The following is a 22,374-nucleotide window of genomic DNA, read 5'->3' as shown; positions in this document are numbered from 1 at the left end:
CTACCTGCCTTGGTCTCCCAAAGTACTGGGATTACAGGCGTGAGCCACCACGTCCGGCCCCTTCTCCATAAATATTTAAACATGAAATTTTTGGTGACCCAAAGACACTAAGAATTGACATGTTTCCAGACCAACTTTGTGATACGTGATCTTCTCCCTACAACCTTCTGTCTCCCAGGTTCGGTGAATGATACCACCATGCAGCCTGAGGAACAGGCTGTCAGCAAGCCCTGGCAGTTTCACCTCTTACATTGTTTCCTCCAGTTCACTGACTTGTTAAAGTTGCAATGACATTAGCAAACATTTACAAAACACTTACTCTGTGCCAGGCTCTGTGCTAAGTGTTTTATATTCATTAATTTAGTTAATCCACTCTACAATTCTATGAGTTAGGTGTAATTCCTGTTTTGCAGATACGCCGATTGAGGTCACTCAGCTAGTAAATGACTGGGCTAAGGATGGGATTGAGACAGTCTACTTTAAAATTTGCTCCTATGTCTTAAACCATATCATTTCTTGCTTATAGAATGTTCGCAGCTGCCTTTTTTTGTCATCTAGTTTTTCCATCGCTTTGTTAGTTCTCCACTATAGTCAAGGTTGAATTTTCTTTTATTATTATTTTTTCCGAGATGGAGTTTTGCTCTGTTGCCCAGTCTGGAGTACAGTGGTGTGATCTCGGCTTATTGCAACCTCCACCTCCTAGGTTCAACCAATTCTCCTGCCTCAGCCTCCCAAATACCTGGGATTATAGGTGCCTACCACCACGCCCAGCTAGTTTTTGTATTTTTAGTAGAGATGGGGTTTCACCATGTTGGCCAGGCTGGTCTTGAACTCCTGACCTCGTGATCTGCTCACCTCATCCTCCCAAAGTGCTGGGACTACAGGTGTGAGCCTGTCAAGGTTACATTTTCTTTTTTTCTTTTTTTTTTTTAAGATAGAGTTTCGCTCTTGTTACCTAGGCTGGAGTGCAATGGCGCGATCTCGGCTCACCGCAACCTCTGTCTCCTGGGTTCAGGCAATTCTCCTGCCTCAGCCTCCTGAGTAGCCGGGATTACAGGCACGTGCCACCATGCCCAGCTAATTTTTTTGTATTTTTAGTAGAGACGGGGTTTCACCATGTTGACCAGGATGGTCTCGATCTCTTGACCTAGTGATCCACCCGCCTCGGCCTCCCAAAGTGCTGGGATTCCAGGCTTGAGCCACCGAGCCCGGCCAAGGTTACATTTTCTAATGTAATAGTTAATATGTTTAAGAATACGCATATGTATATGATGGATAAGCACCTTGCGGTATAACCATATATAGTAAGACTTTGACTCTAAAAAAATTATTTTTGAGTTTCCTCCATTTTGAATTTTATGAGAAGTATCATGCTAGGTATATATAGTCTTCTGTAACTAACTTTTTCACTCATTGTTTTTGAGATTTATTAATGTAGTTTCAGGTAAATCTATGGTTCATACATTTTCATAGTTGTGTATTTCACTGTGTGAACAATCCATGATTTGCGTATCCACTCTTTGTTGATGGGCTGTTGGGCTATTTCCGGTTTTTTATTATTATGAACAATGTCACTCTAAATGCTCTCATTTATCTGTCTTGGGGCACATGTGCAAGGGCTTCTTCAAGGTAAACAACTAGGATTGCTGTGCAGGATGTTGCGTGCTCAACTTTACAGGATAGTGTCAAATCAATTATCAGAATGGTTGTGTCAATTTACATCCCCGACAGAAGTATAAAAAATACAGGTTCTTATTAATTCTGGGTATTGCCCAACTTTGTAATTTTTATTTAAAAATTATTAATTATTATTATTTTGAGTCAGGGTCTCACTCTGTCACCCAGGCTGGAACACAGTGGCTCAGTCATAGCTTACTGCAGCCTCAAGCTCCCGGACTCAAGCAATCCTTGCCGCCTTAGCCACCTTAGTAGCTGAGACCACAGGCACGCGCCATCACACCTGGCTAATTTTTTATTTTTATTTTTGGAAATATGGAGTCTCTCTATGTTGCCCAAGCTGGTCTTGAACTTCTGGCCTCAAGTAGTCAGTCCTCCTGTCTCAGCCTCTCAAAGTGCTGGGTTTACTGGCATTGAGCTATCATGCCCACCCAGACTTCAAACAGTATCACATTGAGATCTTACGTTTATTTTATTTATTTATTTTGAGATGAAATATTGCTCTGTCACCAGGCTGGAGTGCAGTGATGCAATCTTGGCTCACTACAACCTCTACCTCCCAGGTTCAAGCGATTCTCCTTCTCAGCCTCCCGAGTAGCTGGGACTACAGGCATGCACCCCTACACCCAGCTAATTTTTGTATTTTTAGTAGAGATGGGGTTTCACCATGTTGACCAGGTTGGTCCCAATCTCTTGACCTCGTGATCTGCCCACCTTGGCATCCCAAAGTGCTGGGATTATAGGCGTGCGCCACTGCGCCCAGCCAAGATCTTAATTTTATATTTATTTAATTACTAATGATGATGTACCTAATTCTCAATATGGTAATTATGTAATTCCTAATGATGTTGCACATCTTTCCTTACATTTATTCAGTTGAGTGTCCATTTCAGGAAAACACCTCCTTTTGGTTTCTTTCCCCTATTTTCTTTTGGATTCTGTATCCCTTTGAAATTGCTTTCTTCAGTTCTTTTTGTATTCTGGATACTGATCTCTTATTGGTTATGTACACTAAAAATCTCTCACCCTGGTTGTGTCCAGGCGGGCTATGTATTGAATTGGAAAGAGTACATTTCCTTGAAAGGCAGCAGCTACTACTCAGCGCCTGACCGTTGTTGCCATAGACATGTGGACCCAGCGTGACTATGTCTTCCAATTCAAAAGAAAAAGATTTATGTAAAATCTCCCAGTTTTTAAATGTTTTCCAGATATTCTCTTTAACATGAAATGGACAAAAGGCCTAGGACAGAGCCCCATGAAACTCTCACATTCAAGGGCCTCTAGAGTTGAATTAAGGAGTGGCCAGAGACATGGGAGGGCAGCCGAGAGAGTCACACCATGGGGCCATAAGCGTGAGTGTTTCCAGACAGAGGAGACCAGTGACAGTGTCAGCTATTGCTGAGTACCAACACCTAAAGTTACTTTTTATTCCTGGAGACTGGTAGAGATTTCAAGTGAAGGATTCCAATAATTTTCTGGGGATTCAATTTAAATATCCAGTCTATCTGGACTCAAGCCCCAAGATGAGTGGAAAGTGTCTTTCTTCCAAATTGACTACCATTTTGCTTCTCTTCACAAACAAGAGTTCACGCCCTGGACAGAAGTTTCAAGAAAATACATTAGTCATGTCTGTTCCTTAAGTTGACCTTGTCTTGGGTTTGAGAGCATTGGTTTGCTGTTGCAGTTGTTACAAACAGCTTCTACTGTGCAAATACATTGCAACCATGTTTGTGAGGCATTAGCCAATGCGTTGGGGGTATTTGGAGGGGTTACTTTAACCCATGGCTCTCCATAGAAGGAAGACTCTCAGGTTTTACATACTCTGCCTCCAAACGGCCAGGGAGGGCAATGATCTTTGTTTGCAGGCAATGCCATCATATGTACCTGATGTGCTGTTTTCTTTGTTTGCCAGTTAAGTGTATATGGAAACTCCAGCTGGCACTTTGATGAAGTGCGAAACCAATGTTATTTTCACCAGTTTATGAAAGAGCAGCCTGATTTAAATTTCCGCAATCCTGACGTTCAAGAAGAAATAAAAGTGAGTATAGATGCCCACACAGACTTCTCTGTTAATGGAGGTTTAGGTAGTTACTTGAAACACTTCATATTGCACAATAATTGTGCAGACAAAAATCAAGCCTCAATGAAAATCAGGGATGAAGATGTCTGGTGCAAATGCAGACCCTCTGACATGTTTGTGGCTCCTTCCTTCATCCAACCTAGAGTGCTGCAAATGGAAGGGGTCAGAAAAACCTGCCACCCTAGCTCCAAGTTGTCCTGCCGCCTGTGACACTGAGCTGGTGCAGGGAGGTGGACCATTTGGAGTTTGGCTCTTGCATCTGCAGTGGGCCTCTTGATGAGTTATTTGGCTTTCATGTCTCAGCTGTCTCATCTATGAGACACAGTTGGTGGCAATTTTTGTCTTATCGGGCTCTTTGGAAGCTTAGATAGCTCGTGCGCAACACTTCTATACTCAGTCAGTAAGTATTAACATATTGCCTACCCCATGCCAGGCCCTGTTCTAAGCACTGGGAATGCAGCATTGAATAAAAGAAGCCTTACTCTCAAGAAGTCTCCAATATACTGAAGGGAAAGCAGGCAATTAACCACTGAATATACATACGTATGTCAGGTGGGGGTGAAGGCCAAGGGGAAGGGACATCAGAGTGCCAAGTAAAAGTGGCTCGTCTGTATAAGGTGTGTAGGAGATGCCTTCTTATGATGAGATGCCGTTTGGACAAAAACCTGAGGTGGGAAAGGGAACTACGTGACTATCTGGGGGAAGAGAATTTCAGGCAGAAGGAAGAACAAATGTAAAGGTCTTGAGGTGAGAGTGTGGTTTGTGTGTTTCAGGGATGGTATGGAGGCCAGAGTGTAGCGGTGCCAAATTTAGCAAATAGAAATACAGAATACCCAGTTAAACTTTAAATGAATAATGCAGCACCTGGGACATACTGCTACCAAAAATTGTTTGTTGATGACCTGAAATTGAAATGTAATTAAGTGTCTTATATTTTAACTGTCAATTCTACCAGTATGCTGGAGTGAAATGGGTGAGGGCGCTGAAGTAAGAGGTGGAGGCTGATCAGTTCTCACAATACAATTCACAAAATGTATCAGCCATGTTCTTATTCTTGCTGCTCCTATGGCTACAGTGGGCAGGAATTTAACAACTTTTTTTTTTTTTTTTTTTGAGACAGTCTCGCTCTGTCACCCAGGCTGGAATACAGTGGTGTGATCTCGGCTCACTGCAACTTGCACCTCCCAGGTTGAAGTGATTCTTCTGCCTCAGCTGGGATTACAGGCGTGTACCACCATGCTTGGCTAATTTTTTTATTTTTGTAGAGATAGGGTTTTGCCATGTTGGCCAGGCTGGTCTCAAACTCCTGGCCTCAAATGATCCACCCATCGCAGCCTCCCAAAGCGCTGGGATTACAGGTATAAGCCACTGCACCCAGCCTGATTTCAGAATACTTTTATTTTCCAAAAAAGGAGCCCCATATCCATCAGCAGTCACTCCTTACGTTCCCCTTCCTTTCTTCCCCCAGCCCCTGTAAACCACAAATCTACTTTCTATCTCTCTACCCACCAAAGCCTCAGTTAGATAAGTTCTGCCTATTCTGGACACTTTATGTAATGGAATCATGTTGTATCTATATATCCATGGTAGGTATCTATATCTATGTTTATTTGAAAAACTGCCAAGTTATTTTTCAAAGCAGCTGCACCATCTCACATTCTCAGTAACAATATGTAAGGGTTCTTATTTTTCCACATTCTCACCAACACTTGTTATTGCTTGTATTTTTTATTATAGTCATCTTAGTGGGTATGAAGTGGCATCTTACTGGTTGTATTTGCCAAATGGCTAAAGACGTTGAACATCTTTTCTTGTGCTTATAGTTCATTCATATGTCTGCATTGTAGAAATGTCTATTCAAATCCTTTGCCTATTTTATTTTATTTATGTAGAGACAGAGTCTGGCTCTGTCTCCCAGGGTGGAGTGCAATGGTGTAATCTTAGCTCACCACAACCCCTGCCTCCCAGGCTCAAGTGATTTGTGCATCTCAGCTTCCTGAGTAGCTGGGACTACAGGTCCACACCACCACACCCAGCTAATTTTTATATATTTTGTAGTGACTGGGTTTCTCCATGTTAGCCAGGCTGGTCTCGAACTCCTGATCTCAAGCAATCCTTCTGCCTCAGCCTCCCAGAGTGTTGGGATTACAGTCATGAGCCATCGTACCTGGCCCTTTGCCCATTTTCAAATAGGTTTGTCTTTTTATTATTGGGTTGTAAGAGTTCTTTCCTTTTTTTTTTTTTTTTTTTTTTTTTGAGACAGGGTCTTGCTCTGTTACCCAGGCTGGAGTGCAGTGGCATGATCTCGGCTCACTGCAACCTCCACTTCCCCGCCTCCCGGGTTCAAGTGACTCTCCTGCCTCAGCCACACAAGAAGCTAAGATTACAGGCACGCATCACCATGCCTAGCTAATTTTTGTATTTTTAACAGAGATGGGGTTTTACCATATTAGCCAGCGTGGCTTGAACTTCTTCACCTCAAGTGATCTGCCCGGCTTGGCCTCCCAAAGTGCTGGGATTACATGCGTGAGCCACCATCTTGGCCTCTTTACATATTCTTGATACATGATTCACAAATAATTTTTCCCATTTTGTTGGTTGTCTTTTACTTTCTTGATGTTGCTTTTTGAAGCACAAGAGTTTTTCATTTTGATGACATCCAGTTGATTTTGTTCTTTTGTTGCTTGTGCCTTTAGTGTCATATCTAAGAACCGTTGCTTAATCCAAGGTCATGAAGATTTACTCCTGTTTTCTTCTCAGTTTCACAGTTTTAGTTCTTATATTTTAGGTTGTTTGGGATCCATTTTTTGTTAATTTTTATGCAGGGTGTGAAGGTAAGGAGTCCCACTTCTTTTTTGGCATGTGGCTATTCAGTTATCCCAGCAATATATGTTTAAAAATACGATTCTTTCCCTATGTCTTACATCTCTCGTTGAAAATCAATTGACCATAAATGCATAGGTTTATTCCTGGGCTCCCAGTTCCTTTCCATTCATCTCTATGTCTGTCCTTATGTCAGTGCCACACACTGAATTACTAGCGCTTTACAGTAAGTTTTGAAATCAGGAAGTATGAGTCCTACAACTTCGTTCTTTTTTAATAGTGTTTGACTATTCCAAGTCCTTTGGATTTCCATATGAATTTTTGAGTCAGCTTGTCAATTTTTGCTAAGAAGCCTTCTGGGGTTTTGATAGGGATTGCATTGAATCTGTGTTTCACTTTGGGGAATATAGCCATCTTATATTAAGTCTTCCAATCCATGAACATGAAATTTCTTTCCATTTATTTATGGGTTCTTTGGTTTCTTTCAACAATGTTTTACAGTTCTCAGAGTAATCTTATACTTCTTTTATTAAATGTATTCCCATAGAGCACTTAGTTTTAAGACTTTTTTTGGTTGACTACATATGTTTGGTGTTTCCAGATTTGTATGAACTGCTTTGGAGTCTGTTCCAGAAGTAAGCACCAAGAGTGAGGGCACCTTGCCTCCATGGGGTTGTGGGGTTGTGGGGTGGGTAGTTGTAGACATGGTCAGCAGACTAGCTAGCAATTAGCTTCAAACTTCTGTGGTAGCCTGTGGACTCTCCTCTTCTTCATCACCAAAGTTCCTTCGCACGCCCACACCTCATGCTCTCACCACACACACTATGTGCCAAGTGCTGTACCTGGATAATTTAATGCTCAGAATCAGCCTAATTTATGAGGTTTTGTGATCATTTTACAGACAGGGAAATTGAGGCTTAGATAGGTAAAGTCACCAGCCTTGGGAGGCATGGAGCAGGATTGAAATCTCGACACTGGGACTCGAGTTCATGCTCTTAACCACAATCCTACACCTGTTTTGAGGCAATGTGTGTATTTCCCTCTCCATGCTTCACTTTCTCTGCACAGTTTTTTTCAAGGAGGTTTTCAGTTACAAATTGATCAACGTGAGTGTAAGCCAGTTGGTTTACAGGCGGTTTATCAGGCAGTGGATTTTTCCAGGCTCCTTGTGGCAAGAGTGATGAATCGTCTGGGATGTTTAGACAAATGTGATAAATTTTGCCAAAATGTGCCAGCCGATACATTAATTACGTTTTTGACTAACCCAGCTGTGCTCTTCCAGATACCCCAAGCAGTGGAGTGTGTGGCTAGGATCCTTATTTAGTGGTCCCTCAGGCTAAAATCCCTCATGTGATGAAACATCACTGCCTCTGGTTGAGATATTAGACTTTATTTGCAAGACTGGCTTAGAAGATTTATTATTAGAAGTAAATAAGAAACGCTGAGAAGCTGAGAGGAAAGCCTCTTTGCTCCTAGAAAGGGATATTTGGCATGGAGGAGACTTCTGACACCCTCCTCCCCACCTTACCCCCAGCAGCGCTTATTTCTGTAGTGGTTAAGCAGGTTAATAATTGGCAGTTCAGAGGGTTTGTGGGGAGGGGACATTTGGAATGACTCTTGCTTGCATACCAACTTGTATTCCTGGAGCCTGAGCCTACTTCCTCCCTGCTCCTAACAGATTTTGCTTTATCTGCACGGGGGAGGCTGGCATGCAGAGGAAATCCAATGCAGAGCACCCTCTGCTGTCCTCTTTCTCCTCCCCTTTGCACTGGCCATCGGGGTCTTGGCTCTGCTCTGAACCTCTCAGGGTTGAGAGCTTTCAGCTGGAGAAGTCAGAAAGCCTTCTCTGAGGTATCAGGGGTGTATATTTGTATAGTATTTTATACTTTTCCAGTCACTTTGGTTTTAACTGGTCCTCCAAATTTCTTATTTGAAAAATGAGGAAACAGGCACGGAGAGCTGAAGTAATCCAGCGGGTTAGCAGTATGGCAAGGAAGAGACTCCAGATAGTGTGGGCTCATGTCTGGGATTTGGAGTGATCCTGGACCTGCCTTATGGGAATGCTGAGCCCCAGAGTAGGGACCGCTGGGGAGACATAGCTGAAGAGGGAACCCAGAGCATAGGTGTAGGCTCCATTCTATCCCTACTAAGCATGATACTGCTGGAGGCAACAGCTCAATTCAAAACACAATTCACTCACTGCCTGCTTGATTAGCCATCTCTATGCTTAATAATGATAATTGTGCCATTTATTGCACCTCCTCTATGCCAGGCACTTTATTATAATCATTCACTCATTTAACAATATGTATTGTGTGTTGACCACGTGCTAAGGGTGTAGGGGCTGGTAAGATAGACACCTCTTGTGGCCGTCCTAGGGCTTATATTCTGGAGTGGGAGGTGGACAATTAAACAGGCAATTACAATAAAATGTGCCAAGCAGTCATGACAGTAGGAGGTAGGAATACACAGGACAACGCCTAACCTGGACTCATTTGCAGAGAAAGTGAGATACCTGAGGAACAGGCATGAGCCAAGTGAATAGGCATGGGTGGGAGTGTTTCAAGCAGAGGAAAACCCGGATCTTGACACATTAGAAGTGCTGGGAGTTGTCCCATATCACTGGGATGTGATCTATAGAGCAGGGAGTGACCTGATGAGACTAGAGAGGTCACCAGGGCCAGGTCAGGAGCAGCACTGAAGGCTCTGGTAAAAATTTGGGGTTAAAAGATCAATAGGTAGGGGCATGATTTTTTTTTTTTCATTTTGAGAACTCAGTCTGATTTTAGAGAAGGGGTTTGAGTAGGACAGGTTTGCAGACTGTGGGGCCAGGGAGGAGGATGGTGCAGTAATCAGAAAAGAAATTCTGGTGGCCAGGCCAGTGATGGAGGCATGGAGGTGCAGAGAAATCATCAGGGCTCTGAGAGAAGTGCCCTGTGATTCCCAGGTTTCAGATTTGAGTATGGAGTGGGTGGCGGAACCATTGTCTGAGATGGGAGACACAGGAAGTGGGGGAAATGTCTTAGGTATGTCGAGTTTGAGCTGCCTGTGAGACATGTAAGTGTTCAGTGGACAGTTGGATACAAGGATACTGGCTGGGTGCAGTGGCTCACGCCTGTAATCTCAGCACTTTGGGAGGCCAAGATGGGGGGATCATGAGGTCAGGAGTTCAAGACCAGCCTGGCCAATGTGGTGAAACCCCATCTCTACTAAAAATACAAAAATTAGCCAGGCATGGTGGCAGGTGCCTATAATCCCAGCTACTCAGGAGGCTGAGGCAGAGAATTGCTTGAACCCGGGAGGCAGATGTTGCAGTGAGCCTAGATTACGCGACTGGCACTCCAGCCAGGGCAACAAAGTAAGATATAAGGACATGGAGCTCAGGGGAAAGTCTGGTATAGAGATCAAACTTTGGGATTTGTTGACATATAGCTGATGTCCACAGAGCTCAGGCAGGTGTTTGGTGAGAGAAGCAGGCCAGCTAAGGCAAGCAAGGGGGCCACCTGCAACTTAGCTCATGTGAATTGCTCATTGGAATGAGGGCCAGGTGTTGGTAGCACTTCCAATGAAAAGAAAAAAACTGAGGGAGCCAGCCTAGCAAATAACCCAGGGCGCCCTACAGTGGCAATTCTGCTGCCACCACTTACCAACTGTGACCTTGTGAAAGCCACATCATCTTCCTGAGCCAGAGTTTCCTCGTTGGTAAAGTGGGAATAATAATGGTAAGTACCTAATAGGGATACTTGAAGATTAAATGGTTTAACCTTTGTAAAGCACTTCTTAGGACGCTGGTTTTTTTGTTTGTTTGTTTTGTTTTGTTTTTACTGAATACAGTACTTGTTAAATAATCAGTAAATGTGTAAGTAAATGAATACTATTGTGAAGTGAACTGTCCAGAGGGTGTAACATGGAGCCCCAAGGAGCACTGACATCAAAGAACTGTGGAGGAGACAGGGGAGGCAAACCCAGGGGGAGGGTATAATGGAGCTAAGGTATCTGAGTGTTTCTACAAGATGAGATTGTTCAACAGTGTCAAATGATGCAGCAAGATTGGGTAATAAAAAGACTGAAAGGGATCTGGGCGCAGTGGCTCATGCCTGTAATCCCAGCACTTTGGGAAGCTGCGGAGGGTGGATCTCTTAAGGTCAGGAGTTCAAGACCAGCCTGGCCAACATGGTGAAACTATCTCTACTAAAAAGACAAAAATTAGCTAAGCATGGTGGCAGGTGCCTGTAATCCAATCTACTCAGGAGGCTGAGGTGGGAGAATTGCTTGAACCCAGGAGGCAATGGTTGCAAAGCTGAGATCGCACCATTGCACTCTAGCCTTGGTGACAGAGCAAGACCCCATCTCAAAAAAAAAAAAGACTGAAAAACCCAATTGACTCAGCAATATTTTATTTACTCTGTACAGAAACCCTTCAAGGCAGGTTCTGTGTTATTGATGGAGACACTGAGGCTTAGCCAGGTCTTGCAGATGCCCCCATCTCATGCAGCTGGACAGCGAGAGAGCTGGGATGGTACCCAGAGGGTCAGATTCTGAGGTCCTTGATCTTTCCTGCACTTCCTGCTTCTGGAGGAGTTAGCAGAGAATTTTTCCAAGATTTCTAAACAGTAGTAGGGACAGTTTTTTTCTCTTGCCTGTAAGTAGAGGAATAGTTTTCTCTGTACTCTGAAATAACTTATCCTTTCTTAATCCTTCTGGAGATGGATAACCTGGGGTTGACGTCACTTTCAAGAGGATTGTCTTCCATTTGTTTTTTTGACTTTTGTTTTTCTTAATAGAGACAGGGTCTCACTTTGTTGCACAGACTGGTTTTGAACTCCTGAGTTCAAGTGATCCTCCCACCTCAGTCTCTGAAAGTGCTAGCATTACAGGCACGACCCACCACACCTGGCTGAAGAGGATGTCTTCTCTATCATCACATATAAGAGTAGACAGCTTTTCCCAAACATGCTTTTTGGGTAAATGGGCCGCCGAATATCAGCCATCTCAGAAGGAAAGTCTTGGCCGGAGCTTCCGTGCATTTGGATATGTTAACTTGCTGCTTAATGTTGACTTGCCTTCTTTTTTACACAGAGCAGCGAGTTTTTTAAAGAGAAAAGAGTTAAAAGGTGCCTGGTGGAAAAACCAGGAGTGTGTGATGTCATGGGAATCAGACAGGAGTCAAGGACGTAATGTACAGTCCAGTTCTCAGAGTCCATGGCACCTACGTGGGTCACTAGACCCAGCCGATCCAGGCTCTGTGCCCGTTTTTGCATCTGGCACCCTGGGAGACCTTTACTGGAGTAAAAAGTGATTAACAATTAAAATCTGAAGCTCTCTTTTGTCCCCTGGTTGAGAGAATAAATAGCATGAAGCAAATATTTTTCAAGAGCAAACCTTGGATTATCTTGGTGATAATCTGAATTATCAGCCTTTAAAATGACTTTCGAAAAATATCCATCTCTTGCTGTTTTGTCTCATTAACCAATGATAATATTTCCGATTATGCCAGGGCCATAAACCTTCCATGGGGTACAAGTTTCTCATTTGTAATATCAGGTCAATATTTCACAATGCTGAGATTCGGTATTGAATAAGCGCTCTGTAAAGGAAATGACTGGATTTATTTTAGGGAATTGGTGCCCAACAGCTTGATGTTTACAAAGAATGGTGCTGAATGTTTTCCCACAGTTTTGTCAGAGGCTGCTTGGATGCCTTCAGTTATTTGTGCTCTGCCCCAACCAGTTTGCACTTTTAATGAACAGCACCCCCTGGGGGTGGACCCAGGTTGCTCTGGGTCTGAAGCTCATAATAATTTAGGGCCTTCTTAAAATAAGAGCACAAAATTAGGTACAGAAAAGTTGGCATTTATTTAGAATGAGAACAGAAGGGGAGTTAGATGGGTGCAAGTGAGAGGTCTTGAAGCTTAAGTTTGGTTAGTTTCATAGTAAGGTCACTCCCGAAGTCACTGAAAACCTGTTGTGGAAATGAGGTGCCTTTCTTTGCCCCATCAGATTTCTCTAGCTCATTTTCTGATGAGTGGCTGTCACTTCCTGCTCACCGGCTGCAAATCTTTCCCAGGATGAATTGCTATTTTACTCTTGTATTACCATGTTTCTCTCCTTTATTTCAGCTATGATTTAAATATTTTTGTGTTGCTATTTGACTGCCTAGCTGGAGATTCTAACATAATCCGGGAGACCTAGACTGTGTTGTGTTTTGCTCGTGGTTGTAGTTCCAGGGCCTGCCTAAGGGCCTAGTATATAGTAGGAGCTCAAGTACTTAATGAATAAATGAATTTGGTAAAAGATAAAGACACTAGTAAGAACAAATGTCTTTTTTATGCCCCAGAGAAAACTTCCACTGGGTAGAGATTACTGGAGGTCACTTGGGTCACCTGTGTCCATAAGAGTTATTCAGCCCAGAGCCTGTTCTTAGGTATAAAAAATTGATTCAGCCTTCACCATTCAAAATCTCAGCTTAGAGGGAATTGACATGAGCAGTATTAACCCTTGCATTTAGCTGTTGAGACCCTGACTTGACTCGAAACCTCTATATTTACATACAGGTAGAAGAAACACACTTCAAGTCAAACAAATTGATAAGGTTTGGCTGTGTCCTCACCCAAATCTCATCTTGAATTGAAATTCCCATAATCCCCATAGCTCGTGGGAGGGACCAGGTGAAGATAATTGAATCATGGGTATGGTTCCCGCCATCTTGTTCTCATCATAGTGAGTTCTGATGGTTTTATAAATGGGCGTTCTCCTGCACAATCTCTCTTGCCTGCTGCCATGTAAGACGTGATTTTGCTCTTCATTTGCCTTCCGCTCTGATTGTGAAGCCTCCTCAGCCCTGCTGAACTGTGAGTCAATTAAACAGCTTTACTTTACAAATTACCCAGTCTCAGGTATGTCTTTATTAGCAGCATGAGAACAGACTAATACACAAGTGAACTGTGGGATAGTTGTCATTTGGGATCTGTGGCTTTGTTTCCCTCCATAGGTAAAAGCTGGCTGTTTAGTACTTTACAGATGGTTCTGCTCTAAAATGATACATTCCTGTGAAACCTTCCCTTCAGCAAGGGATAAGCCAAGAGAAAAGTAGGGAGAGCCACTGTTCCTTTGCAGAGCTTGTGAGCCGGTGCAGGAGCAGGCCTTGCTGGGAGGGGCTGGCTGGGGTGTTGAGGTAGGGAGGTGAGGCTCAGGCCCTCTGCTTTTCAAAGTCACCTGGTCCTCCCACCTGTCCCAGTACAGGCCAGGCCAGTCTCTGCCTCCATGCTTGGCTCATGTTGTCCCATTCCCATCCTCCATTGAAATCTACCAGGTCATCTGGGTCAAGCTCAAGCTCTAGCTCTTCCTTCTCCTGCTATGCCCACCCACGTTATTTTGAATGTCTTGGAGCTCTTGCAGCCCTGTAGGCAGAGGCGTCTCCTCTCATGGTGTTGTATTGCATCCTGACCTGCATTATTAGGTGACCCTCCTTTGTCTCACATGTCCCCAACTATTCTGTAGACCTGAAGCCAGGGAACACGCTGTGCTTCTGTAATGTTTGGTCATTCAGGCTCAATACTTCATTCTTTCATGCAAGAAGTGGTTCACTAAGTACCAGGTGCTGTGTCAGAGGCCTTGATGACTGAGAGCTAACTGGTTTGACTTAAACCAAGGGTGGATGGGCTCTGTTCACACTGCAACCACCTACATTGCTGGAAAAAGGGGAAAGCTACTTAGAAAAGACTGTCTTTAGGCTGATGACTCCCAACTTTACATCTCTAGCCATAGATTCTGCCCTAAGGTCCAGATTTAACAAGCCAGCAGCCTACTCAGCATTTCCACCTACAAGTGCAGTAGATGCCTCTAGCTTCTTGTGCCTGAGACAGAACAGTCCATCTTCCCCTTCTACCTGCTGTCTCAGCTCAGCACACACTTGGACTGAGACCTAGGGGTAGCCTCCATTCCTCTCTTTCACAGCCCTGAGCTCTTTACCCATAGAGCAGACTTAACATCTGATCTCTTCTCCCTACCTCCACCAGGGCCTCCCCAGCCCAAGCCACCTCATGGACTCTAAAATGGAAGCCTTGATTATACTCTTCAGCCTTTATTTATTTTTTAAAAAAAAAGGTGTTGTTTTTTTTTTTTTGAGGTAAAATTTGGATACCATAAAATTTACCCAGAGTGTATGATTTCAATTTTTTTTTTTTTTTTAAAGACAGAGGTTTGCTCTTGTTGCCCAGGCTAGACTGAAGTGGCTCAGTCTTGGCTCACTGCAGCCTCCACCTCCAGGGTTCAAGTCATTCTCCTGTCAACACCTCCTGAGTAGCTGGGGTTACAGGCATGCACCACCATGCTTGGCTAATTTTTTTTGTATTTTTAGTAGAGATGGGGTTTTACCAGGTCAGGCTGGTCTTAAACTCCTGACCTCAGGTGATGCGCCCGCCTCGGCCTCCTGAAGTGCTGGGATTCAGATGTGAACCGCTGAAGCTGACCAATTTCAATGTTTTTAGTAAGTTTATAGAGTTATACAAACTTAAAATTAGGGTATCATAACCTAATTTTATTTTTCTTTTATATATTTAAAACACACAATTATGGTACCGAACAACCTAATTTTAAAACATTCACATTACTTCCAAAAGAAACCCCATATGCTCTAGCCATCATCGCCCACCCCAGCTCATTGTCTCCACCTTACCCACCCTGCACCAGCCCCTGGCAACCGCTAATATAATTGCTGTCTCTCGGCTGGGCGCGGTGGCTCACGCCTATAATCCCAGCACTTTGGGAGGCCGAGGCAGGTGGATCACAAGGTCAAGAGATCGAGACCATCCTGGTCAACATGGTGAAACCCCGTCTCTACTAAAAATACAAAAATTTGCTGGGCATGGTGGCGCATGCCTGTAGCCCCAGCTACTTGGGAGACTGAGGCAGGAGAATTGCTTGAACCCAGGAGGTGGAGGTTGTGGTGAGCCGAGATCGCGCCATTGCACTCCAGCATGGGTAACAAGAGCGAAACTCTGTCTCAAAAAAAAAAAAAATTTCTGTCTCTATAGATTTGCCTAGTCTGTACATTTCATATAAATGAAATCATACAATATTTATCCATTTGTGTCTGTATTCTTTCATTTAGAAAACCTTTTTTTGTTTGTATTTTGGAGGCAGGGTCTCCCCCTGTTGCGCAGGCTGGAGTGCAGTAGTGCAGTCTCAGCTCACTGCAGCCTTGACCACCTGGGCTTAAATAATCCTTCCACCTCAACCTCCAAGATGTGTACCGCCACACCCAGCTAATTATTTTTGGTAGAGACGGGGCTTTGACATGTTGCCAGGCTGGTCTAGAACTCCTGGGCTAAAGCCATCCTTCCACCTCAGCCTCCTAAATTGCTGGGATTACAGGTGTGAGCCATCACACCTGGCTAGAAAAATCTTTTCAAGGTTCATCCATGTTGGAGCATGTGTCAGTACATCCCTCCTCTCCATGGCCAAATATTCAGTGTAGGATAGACCATTGGGATTGTTCCCACTTTCTGGCTATTATGAATAATGCTGCTATGAATATTTGTGAACAAGTTTTTGCTTGGACATAGGTTTTCATTTCTCTTGGGTATATACCTATGTGTGAAATTGCTGGGTCTTATGGTAACTTGATGTTTAACTTTGAGGAAATGCCAGACTATGCAGTTGATTCTTTACACATCGGATCTTTTAAAAATGTAAGTCAGCCCACAGCCTTTTCTGCTTAAAAATTCCTCCAGGGGTTTCCCAACAACCTCACACATATCCCAGATCTTTCCTGCTAATTACAAAGCTGGGCATGATGAGTTCCCTTTACCCCCTTCTACTCTTACGCTCCTCTGGCCACACTGTCCACTCCCCTACCCCCGCCACAGCCCTTTTTTTTTTTTGAGACAGGATCTCTTTCTGCTACCAAGGCTTGAGTTTAGTGGCATGATCTTGGCTCACTGCAACCTCCAACTTACAGGTTCAAGCAATTCTCATGCTCAGCCTCCTGAGTGGCTGGGATTACAGGAGCCTGCCACCACGCCGGGCTAATTTTTTATTTTTAGTAGAGACAGCGTTTCACCATGTTGGCCAGGCTGGTCTTGAACTCCTGACCTCAGGTGATCCACCCACCTCGGCCTCCCAAAGTGCTGGGATTACAGGTGTGAGTCCCTGCACCTGGCCTAACCACTTATTTGCACAGGATTCATGTCTCTAATCTTTGGCTTCCGCATTACAAATGCCTGAGAACCCTGTAGGCCATGATGATGCTCTCAGTAGCAGGTGTGGTAGAGGAGAGGCTGAGCTGGCAGTGACTACCTTCTCTCTGGCAAGGCATGTTGGAGAGTAGGGCAGGAAAGGAGAGAAAGCCAGGAACGTTCATACAATAATTTGAATTTCCAGCACACACCTTTGAAAGGAAGTCTGTCACCAAAGAATCAATTGAAATGTATGAGAACCTGGATTTTCAGGCTTAACTATTTTTGCTTGGGATCAATTTTATCTGTGAAATGAAAGCCAGTGGAATAATGGCTTCTTTGAATATGTATAGTTAATCTTTTATTTTCTGACTGTATTCAAGACAACACTTGTATCTGAGTTTTGCCACAGGATCGCCACTATTCTTATTTACTTGGTTAATGGTTGATTCTATTTTGTGTTCCTTCCATATTCTTTTTTTTTTTTGAGACAAAGTTTCGCTCTTGTTACCCAGGCTGGAGTGCAATGGCGTGATGTCGGCTCACCACAACCTCCGCCTCCTGGGTTCAGGCAATTCTCCTGCCTCAGCCTCCCGAGTAGCTGGGATTACAGGCACGTGCCACCATGCCCAGCTAATTTTTTGTATTTTTAGTAGAGATGGGGTTTCACCATGTTGACTAGGATGGTCTCGATCTCTTGATCTCGTGATCCACCTGCCTCGGCCTCCCAAAGTGCTGGGATTACAGGCTTGAGCCACTGCGCCCAGCCCTGTTCCTTCCATATTCTAACAGGAGATCCTTTAATACCTAAGCACTTCCCTTCTCTTTTGCCTGCCTAGTAAGGAGTGAAATATTTAACTGTTGACCAATGTGTTATTTTCTTTCAGTTCAAAGTGACAGTTAAGGGGTGGGCATGAGGGAAATAAGAAACTTTCCCAGTTTATCCGAAGCCTGTCTTTTACTATGGTCTCATTCTTTCATTTTTAATGGATTCTCTAAACTTTGGAAACATCTTCATAACATCCATTACAAATGTAACTAATTGTAATTGTAATTCTGGATTCAAATTTGAAGAAGGTGTGGGAGTCCCTAAGCAGAGTTACTTGAGAGTGCATTGTAGTAAGACAGTTATGCTAAATAGATAAAAATAGACCATGTGGATCCTGCGCTTGTTTTGTATGTAGATAACTGTTTTATGATGCCAAGTCGTTAACAGTCAAACCTTTTTAAACGCTGTAATAATAATGTGTAGTTAATGTAACTAAGCATTTCGCTCTTCATCTTCAGGAAATTATACGGTTCTGGCTCACAAAGGGTGTCGACGGCTTTAGTTTTGATGCTGTTAAATTTCTCCTGGAAGCAAAGCATCTGAGAGATGAGATCCAAGTCAATAAGACCCAAATCCCGGTAAAGTTTTATTTTAAACATTTTTCTTTTGCCTTTTCTGAAAATGCCATCAGAGTGTTTTCTTTCTCAGCCTGAGATACAAATTACAAAGATGAGTTTTGTCCTGTGTCTAGGAAGTACCTTGATTCATTTCCTTAGGAAATGCACCAGAGTTTCACATGCATATGCACGAGATGTTTTCTTCCACTGGTTCCCTCCAGAGTGAGGGGTCCCTTGAGGAGTTCGTCAGTGACAAGGGTTCTGAAGACATGGACATTGCAGGCTCTACCAAGGGCCACACAACAGAGGACATTGACTCCTGCAATTCTGTCAACTCACATAAGCTCCAGGGACGAGGCCTCGGCGTGTATGAGATGTCATCTTTTGATTCCAGGAGATTATTGTCATCTTAGACATAGAAATGAGACACTGATTTAGAAATCATAGAAGGACATAGAAATCAGGAAAATTTTACTGAAACTCTGAGAAAGTATAACCGTAAGGATAAAGGATAGTGGTGGTAAAGAAACAAATTTAAGTGAGTAATGTTAATATTTTTGTGAGCAGATAAAATGTAATAATGAGCTCTGTAACCACTATCATTTGCTTTGTCTTTAAAAGTGTGGAACATTTTGACAATTACATATTGAGGAGGACTTTGTAATCAATGTTTTAATGTTTGGTAAAATTTAGTTTGCTAAAATGGGTGACAGTTTATTAGAGAAATATTGTTTAGTAGATTTATAAAGTTAACTTGAGCATTAAATGAAGTATTCTCCATCTGCAAAACCACGTTTGAGTGTGTGTCTCGCTCAGCTCGAGTCCTTCGAAGAGGTTGTCTGCATTCAGGTGGAGCCAGCTGCGGGCATGCGACACATGAAATGATGATAACCATGTCGTTCTGGTTTTCAAAGGACACGGTCACACACTACTCGGAGCTGTACCATGACTTCACCACCATGCAGGTGGGAATGCATGACATTGTCCGCAGCTTCCGGCAGACCATGGACCAGTTCAGCAGCGAGCCTGGCAGATACAGGTAACCACGGCACACCCTCTCATTCTTCCCAGGCTTAGTGTGTGATATGCAGTATATCCCTCACAACCAGGTATATTTGGAGGTTCAAGTAATAATGTAACAAGACTGCATCTTTTTTTTTTTTTTTTTTTTTGTGATGGAGTCTTACTCTCACCAGGCTGGAGTGCAGTGGCACAATCTCGGCTCACTGCAACCTCTGCCTCCTGGGTTCAATCGATTCTCCTGCCTCAGCCTCCCGAGTAGCTGGGATTACAGGCACACACCATCATGCCCAATTAATTTTTTTTTTTTTTTTAGTAGAAATGGAGTCTCACCATGCTAGCCAGGATGGTCTCTATCTCTTGATCTCATGATCCGCCTGCCTCAGCCTCCCAATATTTTGGGAGCCGCCGTGCCCAGACCCTAAGCCTGCATAATTATAATTGATTACAGTTTGGTTATACCAGGGCCTGCTGTATTCCTTTCTGTTTGCTTACTTTGCTGACTTTCAGTTTCCTCTTTTGTAAAATGATGCAGATCACAGTACTTACTTCACAGGAGTTTTGTGAAAGTTAGGTTAATTAAAAAGATAATAAGCTAAATGTTAGCCATGAACTATTATTTTTTTCTTTTTTAAAGACCAGCTCCAGCTGGGTATAGTGGCCCATGCCTGTGATCCCAGCACTGTGGGAGGCCAAGGCTGGCAGATCACCTGAGGTCAGGTGTTTGAGACCAGCCTGGGCAACATGGTGAAACCCCTCCTCTACTAAAAATACAAAAATTAGTGGGGCATGATGGTGCATGCCTGTAATCCCAGCTACTCAGGAGGCTGAGGCAGGAGAATTGCTTGAATCCAGTAGGCGGAGGTTGCAGTGAGCTGAGATTATGCCATTGCAAGCCAGCCTGGGCAACAGAGCAAGACTCCATGTCAAGAAAACACAATAAAAATACCAGCTCCTTCTCTGCAGTATTATTATCATTATTATTGGATCTGTGGTTTCCTTGTACAGTATGAATCCATATGTCTCAGCTAAAGTGTCAGTAGATCTCAATGGTCAGGAACATAGCTTTGGAATCAGGTAGGCCTGAGGGGGCGTCCTGCTCTGTAGCTGTGTGACCTAGGGCCGGTTAGTTAACATAAGTCTGTTTTCTTATCAATGAAAAAGTGATAGCAATAACCTTTATAGGGCTGTTGTGAGGCTAAATTAGATAATATACATAAAGCACTTAAAGTAGTACTTGGATCATAATACTCAACAAAATTAACTATCGTTAAGTTTATGTAGATTACCCAACAGAATCAATAAAAAGGAATTAAACATTTTCCCCTCCTTAAAGTAGGTACTGATTACTCTGTCTCAGACAGGGAAACTGAGGCTCTGAGCGTGCAGGGAATGTCCACAGGAAGGAGTGGCAGACATGGCATTCGAACTGAAACAGTTGGACTCCAGAGACCATGCACTTATCTGTAATTATGCTTCCTCAAATAGCTAAAGCCAGCATTGATTGGAGTCATTTCAGGTGAATATGTCTTCCCCAAACAGTGTTTTGCTTTCAGCAGTTGAGAGTGCACACCAATAATAAGGCAAGATTTTACAGAGACTCAAATACAAAGGGAAGTTCTTTTGGGGAAAACACCTCCTCTTATTTGCAGACATCCACTTAGATTCTACATGGAATGATGAGAATTGCTAAAGAAAGTCTTCATGGATGTCAATGAGTTTTAGTCTCAGGATGTTAACGAATTTTGATTCTAGGAGATTATTTCTCCTAGGATTCTAGGTTTAGAAAGAAAAGAACAGGCCAGACATGGTGGCTCACACCTGTAATTCCAGTACTTGGGGAAGCCAAGGTGGGCGGATCATCTGAGGTCAGGAGTTTGAGATCAGCCTGGCCAACATGGTGAAACCCTGTCTCTACTAAAAATACAAAAAATTAGCCGGGTGTGGTGGTGGGTGCCTGAAATCCCAGCTACTCGGGAGGCTGAGGCGGGGGAATTGCTTGAACCCAGGAGGTGGAGGTTACAGTGAGCCGAGATTGTACCACTGTACTCCAGCTTGGGCAATAAGAGCGAAACTCCATCTCAAAAAAACAAAAACAAAACAAAACTCAGTATTGACTGAGATCCAAATGTATTTCTTTTTTCTTTCTTTTCTTTTTTTTTAAGATAGTCTTACCCTGTTGTTCAGGCTGGAGTGCAGTGACACAATCTCAGCTCACTGCAACCTCCACCTCCTAAGTTCAAGTGATTCTCCTACCTCAGCCTCTTAAGTAGCTAGGATTACAGGCATGCACCACTTCACCTAATTTTTGTATTTTTGGTAGAGATGGGGTTTTTTCATGTTGGCCAGGCTGGTCTCCCACTCCTGACCTCAAGTGATCCGCCTGCCTTGGCCTCCCAAAGTGGGCTGAGATTACAGGCGTGAGCCACCGCACCTGGCCCCCAAATGTGTTTCTTAACTTTGAGGCGTGACCTAATATTAGGCTAGCCTTTGGGTTTATTACAGTGAGAAAGTGTTCATGTGACCCACCGTGACAGTTTTTGGCCATCTGGCTTGACTATGCTTTCCAGAAGGTGCTAGACCTATATGGTTAATAGTGTGCATTCAGCCCCTACATCTTGTACATGCAAGATAAGCAGCTGCGGAGCACCTTCCCAGGCTTCTGACAGGTCCTGATGACACTGGACCTTGTCAACTCTTACAGGTTCATGGGGACTGAAGCTTATGCAGAGAGCATTGACAGGACCATGATGTTCTATGGAATGTCATTTATCCAAGAAGCTGACTTTCCCTTCAACAATTACCTCACCATGCTAGATACTCTTTCTGGGAACAGCGTGTATGAGGTTATCACATCCTGGATGGAAAACATGCCAGAAGGAAAATGGCCTAATTGGATGGTAAGTCCTCATGCCAGCATAGCACATAATGTACTACTGTTGCCCTCACTGTCCAGTTACCTCTAAAATACAATGGACCTTTGTCTTTAAGTGACCATTACCTCTGCCTTATTTGATGATTGTTCAGTAGTCAGGCCTGTCCCAGCTTCTGCCAAGTTCTTTTCATTAAGGAGGAGACATGCCTGCTGGATGGAAAGAATATTGAATGAGTGCTTCTTTATGCTTAGAGCATTACTAGGCTTTGCTGGGGATGGATATCAAACCATAATTTCTCCCCACATATCTCAGAGTTTATGATGTCAATGGGAAGA

At 43.5% G+C, this 22,374-nt stretch overlaps 1 protein-coding gene across 1 annotated transcript in view; it reads left to right on the top strand.

Moving 5' to 3' along the window:
- Positions 1 to 22,374, top strand: part of SLC3A1 (solute carrier family 3 member 1) — a 53,875-nt gene that overhangs the window by 12,199 nt on the left and 19,302 nt on the right. Inside the window, exons 4-7 of the mRNA XM_002757805.6 lie at positions 3,590 to 3,715; positions 18,045 to 18,164; positions 19,058 to 19,182; positions 21,868 to 22,063. Of these exons, the coding sequence (XP_002757851.1) occupies positions 3,590 to 3,715; positions 18,045 to 18,164; positions 19,058 to 19,182; positions 21,868 to 22,063 (567 nt within the window). The remainder of the gene's footprint in view (positions 1 to 3,589; positions 3,716 to 18,044; positions 18,165 to 19,057; positions 19,183 to 21,867; positions 22,064 to 22,374) is intronic.

The sequence above is a fragment of the Callithrix jacchus genome, chromosome 14 (genome assembly GCF_049354715.1).
Source record: "Callithrix jacchus isolate 240 chromosome 14, calJac240_pri, whole genome shotgun sequence".
NCBI lineage: Eukaryota > Metazoa > Chordata > Mammalia > Primates > Cebidae > Callithrix > Callithrix jacchus.
This window is presented reverse-complemented; position numbering and strand designations above follow the sequence as displayed.